The sequence below is a fragment of the Notothenia coriiceps genome, unplaced genomic scaffold (assembly GCF_000735185.1).
Source record: "Notothenia coriiceps isolate Sejong01 unplaced genomic scaffold, NC01 NC01_scaffold00017855, whole genome shotgun sequence".
Classification (NCBI taxonomy): Eukaryota; Metazoa; Chordata; class Actinopteri; order Perciformes; family Nototheniidae; genus Notothenia; species Notothenia coriiceps.
Window position 1 is genome coordinate 273,739 of NW_011350556.1, and position 9,458 is coordinate 283,196.

General features: G+C 41.5%; 1 protein-coding gene across 3 annotated transcripts in view; it reads right to left on the reverse strand.

Moving 5' to 3' along the window:
* The window catches only part of qkia (QKI, KH domain containing, RNA binding a), a 65,761-nt gene that overhangs the window by 24,669 nt on the left and 31,634 nt on the right, over window positions 1-9,458 (reverse strand). For all 3 annotated transcript variants that reach the window (XM_010777172.1, XM_010777173.1, XM_010777171.1), the window contains exon 3: window positions 6,574-6,690. In XM_010777172.1, coding sequence (XP_010775474.1) covers window positions 6,574-6,690 — 117 coding nt within the window. The remainder of the gene's footprint in view (window positions 1-6,573; window positions 6,691-9,458) is intronic.

The following is a 9,458-nucleotide window of genomic DNA, read 5'->3' on the forward strand; positions in this document are numbered from 1 at the left end:
GAGGAGTTGAGGTCTGGGTCGTCTGAAGCAGACATGACCTCAAGATTCTCTGATGTGTGACACCACATTACACATCATAACAGGAATATAATGTTACGAGGGTTAACGGTTGTTTTATGAAAACAAAACAGGGACGTCAAGAGAACTGAACTCAAAAAGATTTCAAAATGTGAATTTAGATTTTGTTTTCCGAAAGGAGATCAGAGTCTCAAGCAGTCAACCTCATCCCAGCCCTCTCCTCTCCTGCTGCTGCTGCAGGTTTTGTACAGACTGTTGATGAACACTGTCATTTACTGCCACCCATACAAAACACCCCAATTTCAGATCACTGTTCATTAATGAGTAGTGAGCTACTGCAAGGGTGTCTTAACTACAAACTATGCATTGAAGTGCTCTACAGGGAGTCCACCCGACATGATTTCAATACACTAAACGAGCACCGCAGACTCAAGAGGGAGCACGCACAAAAAGACACACATAAGGCTTAGAGCTTGAGCTGAGTGCCACCCACCTGCTTTCTACTCCACAGAGACCTGTTGCCATGGCACTGCTCTTTACAACACACACATATACACACACACAAAAACACACCAAAGAAAGTTCAATATTCCACTCTCGTTTTCCTCTTTTCCACACAGGGGGGAAGGACTAGTTGCAGCAGTCAGGCCATTATTTCACCATGGCTGTTTGCTTATGGCCTATTACGGGACGGGGGGAGTAGAAGGTGACTCAGCACTTTCTAGAGGAGACACAGACAGACAGGCCACAAAGGTTGTCTCTGAATGCAGGGCACTGCATGAAAGCGCATGGCGGATAAATGCACTATATCAACATATTGTTGCCCAAGTTGGACCCAACAAGATTACTCAACTCAATCACATATCAGTGTGTGTGTTTATGAGGGTCTGTGTGTGCCTGCACAGTGTGTCCATGCCAAAGGATTCTGATTTAGCATTGTGGGCAAAGAGATCTGGGGAAAAGACAAACACAAACACATACACACACCAGCATGACTGCCTGTGAACAAGGTCACTGTGTGTCCTCAGAGAAAGTGACGGCATGACAAACAGGAGGAAGGGTGGAGCTGTGGGGGAGTGAGAAAAGAGAGGGGCGGCGGGGCGAGAGCTAATGGGAATACTGGGAAGGCCTTTGAAGAGTATGTGCATGTTGGCCCACATCAAATGCCACGGCAATAAGCAACCACATACTAGAGGGTTATCGGTTTGAAAAATATGTAGCAAGAATTAATAGCTCGGACACTGAATCTAGGAACAATATCTAAGAATAGGATCAGTGGGAAAGGTTGCCAGCCAGTAATGTCGTCTGACTTCCATCGCCGGTACAGCACCTGTTTGCCTTCTGGCTTTCACACCCTTCAGTTGGACCCCAAAAAACTTTAACCTCAATTCTCAACATGGATGACACCACATACAAACAGGTGACACAAATAGAAAACTATTTTTCTTCAGACTCTTTCCAGTCTGTTTTCGGCAGCACTAAAAAGAAGAGGCCCTTTAAACTAGCTGTTTGCATTAGGGATGGGAACGATTAAACGAATATTCTAAATTATTCAGGTATTCGAATATGAGTTATGAATTTTCTTATTTTAATTAAAACATTTCAATAAAAAAAAATGCAATGTATACGACAATGCCATAGCTAAATGTGTTAGGTATAAAGATGTGTTTTGCTCTGCTCACCGGTCCCTCACAGCCGGCAGAGTTGCAGGTGCTGATCGATCTCGATCTCTCTCGATCTCTCTCTCGATCTCTCTCTCAGTACATTTGACAAATTCGACTTGGTTTTTATACTTATTTGAACATAATATTTATTTATTTTTCAAAAAAAGGAAGAAAGAAATGTGTACACATCTTTCCCACTTTTTTTTTTTTTTTATATAGGATATGTACATTTCCGTTAATCGGTTAACCATTTTTTGGGGGGTCGAATATTCGAATATACATTTGCTTTCAAATTCAATTCCCTAGTTTGCATGTTACTCTATTGATCCTGTAGGTACTATCATTACACCAGCCCCACCCAGGGGGTAGCTACACTACACGGTCATGTAAGCTGGAAGAGATTCATTGCATGGCTCAAGGACACATAACAGGGTGCACACTATCAGAGACAAAGCTTTCAATCTCTGGTTTTGTGTGTGTGAAGGTCGGGCCTACTTAATATAACACCCTGCTGCCTCAATAGGATTATTGACTACGCGGCGCTACAATTTTGTTCCAGCGATGTTGAACTTTAACACTCATAAATGAATTGTTTGCACTGTTTCAACTCTCTTGCTCTGAACAGTGCCTTCTCCTTTGATGCTAAAGGACATTCCCAACTGGGGTCGTGCAACTGAGGCTAAATGCCAGCACACCAAACAGGTGCAGCGGGGGCAAGGAAGGACAAGAGAGCAGGCGGTGCTGTAGAGGAAGGATAAAACTCAATATACACTTGTTCAAATTCTTTCTACTTGACTTTACAAGTAAGACAGACGACCTTGTAATATTAAAACGTTAATCAAGAATGGAGGCCTTTTGAAAGCTTAGTGATTTTGGTCTACCCAATGATTGCTTTGGGTTAGATCTCTTTTTATAAAATACAACATTATATGTAATATCTAAATCTAAAAGGACAAAGAGGAATAGTTCAGAACTCAGAAGGAAATCCCAAACAGGTATCCTAAATGTCAGAATTCCTGGCTCTTTGTGAAAAATGATGTATACTTTCGCACTCTTAAAAGACTAAATGTCCTTCCTTAAAAAACATTTCCAGCCACGTGCATATCCAATGTATTACAAGAAACACCTAAACATTGCTTCCCTTTATTCATCAACACAATAGCTCCCCATTTACTCCTAAGAAACTAGCTTTCAGCTGCACTGGGACAAGTATTCAAGACCAAGCGATAAGAAATGAAAAGCAAGTCAGCTTAAACTCTAAACAAAAAGTGGGCATGCTGCAGTGCCAACGGGCCAGTCAAGTCCAACATATTGATTAGGAATGTCACACACTAGTTTCATAAATAAAAGCAATAAAATGTAAATGCTGGGGTGTGGCACAGTCTATTTTCTGGCAGGGGTTGAAGGTCTATTCTGTTCTGCCAGTGCTGAGACCAGCTTTTTAGCCATTATGTGCCAGGAAAATCAGCTAAAAACTAAATCAAATGAAATTAGTTTAATATAAAGCACATCTTAAAATGTGAGTCTGAAAGAACACTTTAGTTTGTCTCAAAGTGTTACAGCTATCTTTGTGCCAAGTGTGATCTCACTGTGTTGGAGCCAAAATAGAATTAGATAAAGTGTCTCGGCAAAAGGAGGGAAATCCCCATCCTATTTGTGCTATGGTCGATATAACGTACATGTAATTTAATTGCTGTTGTTCCTGTTGTTTTGCATTAGGCATTACTGTAAGAGTGAAAACCAGCGGGACTCAAGCTGCCACATTAGATCAAAGTTTGATGGAATAAAGCTCCACAAGGAGTCCTTTATCCTTTTAATAATAGAGAAGGAGAAAGCATCTTCCCTTTGGACGGTAACTCAAGGCTTCCAACTAAGAAAATGCTGCCGAATAAATAAAGGGACTGTAAGACGTGTCATATACACCTTCAAAGAAGTGCTCTGTACAGGATTAGTGTATGATCCCTCCTCTCTCAACCAATGTGTCAAAAGAAGGAAGTCCAGAGGCCTAAATGCAGAGAATTGACAGGAAAGCTGAATTAACCGAGTCGCTCTCATAGACACTTTATATTTGTTTAGTTTGATCAGAGTGTGAAGGGCAGTCTTGGGACAGATCATTATCCTGCGTTTGTCACTCCTGTCATCGACACACATACACAGGTGGGTTTAGTGATTTCACAATTGTATTATACTGTGATCATGAATGACATAATCTAAAAGTACATATTTGAGTTTGGTAAATATATATATGTGATATTTGCAATTTTAAAAATTGCAAAATTGAATGTTTGTATACAGTCAAAGAAACATACACATTAGCTATGCAATTATACAAGTGACTAAGATAAAAATAGTCAAATAATAACTATTGTTTGTGAATCATAAAATGGTGAAAATCCCAAAAGGGACAGCAGTGGTAAAATATAAAATAAATCTTCTGTCACATCTAACAAATCAAAAGGCTAGCTTTAAAAGGATGGGAACGGTGATAAGTGACAGCAGGCTCAACAGTATTTGTGGGGGATGTTCAGTAACAGCAATCAAAATCAGTATTTTAGGGAAACAATAAATGAAAATCCACAAATTTAATATAACAAAAATTCAACTCTCAGTTTTTAAATAATCTAAAAAAGGAAATTGATCAAGACATCCCTTATTATAAGCATTATGTTTGTGAATTACCACATTTTTCTCATCACCTGCTTAGTTTCCTCCTCATCGTCTACCTCTGCTTTTCTTCTCTCGCCATTGTTCTTTCTTTTGTTTTACTCCTCTTCCCTCCCTCCCTTCCCCTCATGAGTGTCTGCTCGACTCTCTCCCACTGCATAGCTCCAGTGAGCCGATTCCCCGCCAGGCAGTGCGGCCCAGGAGGGAGCAACCAGCTGAATTATTGAGAGCATAAAAACGCTGCCGCTAATGGATCCTGAATAAACACACTGGCTAAGCTGCTCCCGCGGCTTCCTCTGCTGCCACAGGGCATGAAGCAGGAGATACTGAGGGTGAGGATGCTGCGGCGGAGCCTTTGTCTCGGCCCGAGCCTCCGTTATGACACTCTGGCCGTCCAAAAGCTTTTTGTGATTTATTGCCATGGGAGACAGCAGAGGATATAAAACTGGCAGGGTGTTTTTTACATTGTATTTTCCCACAGCTTAACCCAATGTTACTGAAAATACCTTAGTAGTCTAAGGTAAGGGACAGAAAAGTAGAGGGGAATGAGAATGTCCTTTAAGATATAAAGCTTTTGTTAAAAAGATGTATGCAATGATTTTTATTTTAGATGCGCTAAAAACCCATCTAATAATAAAACTGATTTTCTTCCTAATTTCTATAAAAACCAGCCAGGATTATTTATAAAACTATTTAATATTGGCTAATTTCCTCACTTCCTCTCATATCAACATACCGAGTAAAGACAATATCCTGCTCCGCTGTTTTCCAGTATACATTTAAAACTGGATTTAGTTAGCATAGTAATTTGGCCTTAGACATATCCAGACTAAAACAAACTAGCCTGAGCCAATCCTTTTTATAATGGTAAGAGCTTATTAGGATAATAATATTCATGTAATGAGCTAAGACTAGCTTTTAAGATGTGTGTTTGAGTCCCATTGAACTACTTCAGGATCGAATTCCAAAGTAAAAACCATACGCAGATATCTTCATCTTGTTCTGTTATAATGAACACTCCCGAGGGAAATAAGGAGAAGAGACAGAAATTAAAATATGAATTGAGGAGCCATTACAAAAAAAAGCGAAGAAAGCGTTGGCCCTGCAGCAAACTGAGGCTTCCAAGATTATGACTCGGCCGAAAATCTGGGTACGTTTGTGTGTGTGTGTGTGTGTGTGTGTGTGTGTGTGTGTGTGTGTGTGTGTGTGTGTGTGTGTGTGTGTGTGTGTGTGTGTGTGTGTGTGTGTGTGTGTGTGTGTGTGTGTGTGTGTGTGTGTGTGTGGAGAGAAGGTGATTCCCATACCAAGAGGGGTGAAACACACTTATGTAAATGCATTGTTTTATAAAACCGCCGCCTGGCACATCAGAGCAAGTGGGAGGTACAGGAAAAAAAAGAAAAGGAAGAGAATAAAAAATAAGGATGCGACTCCAAAGAGGTATCACTCAAAGAAGAAAGTCAAAAGGAAAAAAAGCCCTAAAAAGTTATAACAAAGCAATACATGCACGGATGCTTGTTCAACCACAATGTTCCAAACTGTTTGTCGTCATAGTACATCAAGGAATCTTATCTGACACACTATTTTGAATACACTGAAGTTACTGTAGCATGTATGGTAAGGTGCATTAATATTCAATATATACTCTGCCAAATTATGCACCGAGTCAACATTGTAGGCGTGAAAAGACAATAAAGCAGGTTGACCTGATAGTAGGGCAATATTGACAAGCTTTCATCACCTTTGCACCATAGTTCATTCTATGACGTGGCTGTTTTCATGCATTTGCATAATTTAAAGGAAAATCTGTTTTGTCCTTTAAAGTAAGCTACCATTTTGTTTTGCTTAAGTTCACCCCTTGGGTCTCACACAACATTAACCTTTTAAGTCTCCAACCTCAGCTCAGTAGCTCCAGAAATAGAGGCGGCCCCTGGCATTCGCCGTCTGCCTTTCCACAGCGCAGCGTTTAGCAAACAGCCCTATCAGATGTCAGAATGCAGCTAAGAGCATGAACCGAGCGTGTGTTTGTGTCTCTGCTGGGCTAGTGAGACGTGTTTGTGGACAGCAGTCGCAGCGAGTTTCACATTATTGTATCTCAAGACATATGATTTATCCTTGTGGAGAAATAAATATGCTGAGTGTATATGTGAAATGCTTTGATAACACTTGGGACTTAATATAATAATGTACAAAGTAACATTGTTATTAAGACACTTGCAAATGAGCTTACCTTCTTCTTGTCTCTCATGGAGCTTTTGCCTCGCACCATGATTTTGCATCCCGTCTCTGCTTCCAACTGTTTGGCTGTGAGTCCACGAGGGCCAAGGATTCTCCCCACAAAGTTATACTGCAAATACAAAAGGAAACCAGTTAGTCTATGGGGGAATATACAGTGAGAGATTACTTGACACCATATAAAAGCAGAGCAGAAAGGGAGAAAGAGTTAATAGGCAATTCAATTATTTCAGTAACAAGGGCTGGATAGAAAAAGGTCAAATTCATCTCGTCATTGCTGGTGTATGCAAAAACAAACATACAGATGGACAAAGATTCCACTTTTATTGAGCTTCTAAGTTAGCATGACTTCAGCTTTACTGGATACCGAGCCACTGCTGCCACAACTACACACACACACCACATCAACCACACATTCTGTCTTTCCCCGTCAGCCTTGGTTTCTCCTGCAACACTGTTCAATTAGATACATTGGTTGTTTTTCTCCTAACGGCACTACAAGAGAGGAGAAGTGCATTTAGTATCACCTAGGAAGAATAGTGTCCAATTCTTGTATGGGCCTTTTCACAGATTAATTATAAGATTTTCCTTTTCATGCCAGACATTTGGGTTTTCTTGCTCTGACTTTACCATCCACACAAAATAGTTCCGAATAGAAAATAGAAAATGAACTACAGGGAATTAATGTAGGAAGGAATGGTTGGGAGAAAACAAGAGGAAATGGAGAAGGAAGGGTGATGGGGGTGGGAGGGGGGGGCGAGTTCTCAGGTGAGATGGTGTGCTTGACACAATTTTCTTATCAAGGCCCTCTTTTACTGGTGAGTGGCTTTGGAGCTTTGTACCAAAGGGAAACGTATTTACCGACGTAATCCTCTCCACTTCTAACTGGCTTCCAACGGGATAAACGGAAAATGTGTTGAAATAATCCAACACAATTTTTAGCCAAAATAAAAACAGAAGGAAAGGAGAAGAGCTGGGGAGAAGGGCAGCAAAGTGATGCATAAAGAGGTAAACAAACCCCCCCCCCGTCTAAACGTCTAAACAGTTAGCACAGCGACTGGTGGAGAGCATGATGGGTAGACATTTCTGCCACTATTAATAATGGGGTATTTTCACTCAAACAAAATCTCCAAACCTGAAAATACCCAAATGCTAACTGAGCCGTGACACCGCCGCTTTGAATTCTTAAACGCAGTCACATCTGCGTTCGCACTGAATCAATGCCTCGACAAAATCCAAAAGGCCGTCAGAGAAGTCACGTTTAATTACCGAGGGATAACAAATTGAACGCGTTGCTGGTGTATTTTTCCATAAACTAAGGAAATGATTGTGTTGAAAACAGTTAAAAACTCCAGGCTGCCATTCCCTTTGTCCCTGCCTCTGGGCTTGCCTGCGATCGCAGCCCGTCTCCGGCAGGAAAGACACTCCCTGTGGCTGGAGAGACGCTGGTGTCCCTGTGGATGATCCTAGCACGCAGCTACGCAGGATTTATTCAGTGCGTGTCTCTCTCACAAGGCAACTGTCTGTTTGGTTAACTCGAATCAAGGAAACCGGTGCAGGGACTATTTGTGAAAGTGTGTGCGCCTACTGAGAGGATGTAGGGGCACCTGTCCTCGGAAGTCAGCCACTAACGTTGCACGGTGGCCTGCTTCTGACTCGCATGCACGCACGCACACACAAACACAAAGCCTCAAGGAGCTGTCGGGCTGCATCAAAGCACCCGTCGCAGACAAGGGTGAACCCCAAGCTGTGGGCATTATGGTGGTGCTGTGGTTCTTCTCAACAACACACAGAAACACACATGGCCTCTAACCTATCACACAAAAGCTACAGTGGCAATGTCCTGGGTGCTGTTATACAGCCTGCCCCGTCAGCAACTGCAGTGTCATATTTGTAAAATGCTATCTGTCATTTGATACACACAAAATGAACACCTACATTTTCCATATTTATATCTGGGTCTCCGTATAGGCCGTATGTGACAGTTCCCGCAAGCCTCATGGAATAAATAATAATAAACAGACCAAATTCCATCAGATTTGCCCACTATAAGAATATTGAATATATGTGCAGCTAAATTAAAGAATGAGTCAAATAGAAAAGAGTTGGACAGTAAGCATAAATGATTAAAAATATCAGGAGAGGAATCCCAAAGTGACTCAACAGGAGCATTAAACATTTTATCATCTGCCCCTTTTCACTTTGTAGCCAATGCCATCCTCCCTTTCGCAGTGAAACGTGTTTCTCTGTGGAGATGAACATGTTGAGGAAAATTGCGCCTGACAGAAATAAGGGACCTGATGGCGAGAAAAGGGTTAGCGAGATGAAGGCACAAGAGCAGAGGGTGGAAAAGAAACGCACGTCTTGTTTTTCCAGTACTAGGGGGGCTATTATAAGCAAGGCCGACACATTCTCATAGTTTTCCCACTCTAAACGTGGAACTCAACTTGATCTGAGAGGTCGCTCAAGGATAGAGGGTTAGGGCTGGCGGTGCATGCGTGGGGCTCAGCTTTTATTGCTAGCCACCCCACACCCCGTGGAGTAAGCACATATGGGGGGCGGCTGGTGTTACAGTGTCAGATGTGTTTTAATGGTGACTGAGGCATGTGCACAAACAGGCATGTGCCCAAACACGCATGTGGGCTGAGGAACGGCACAGAGCAGGCGTCATGTCTGGCCATGCACTTACCACAAGTTTCACTCAAGAATATTTTTTCAAATGCAAACACACATCATATATTTACGATTATGTTTGTCCTTCCAGCATCCCACCATTAAATTAAAATTATTAAAATAATAATTAAAACCTCGCAATTGGAAGTGTAACTCTGTAAATAATGATGCCAAATAAACTGATGAAATAAAGCTCAATGTCTCTTT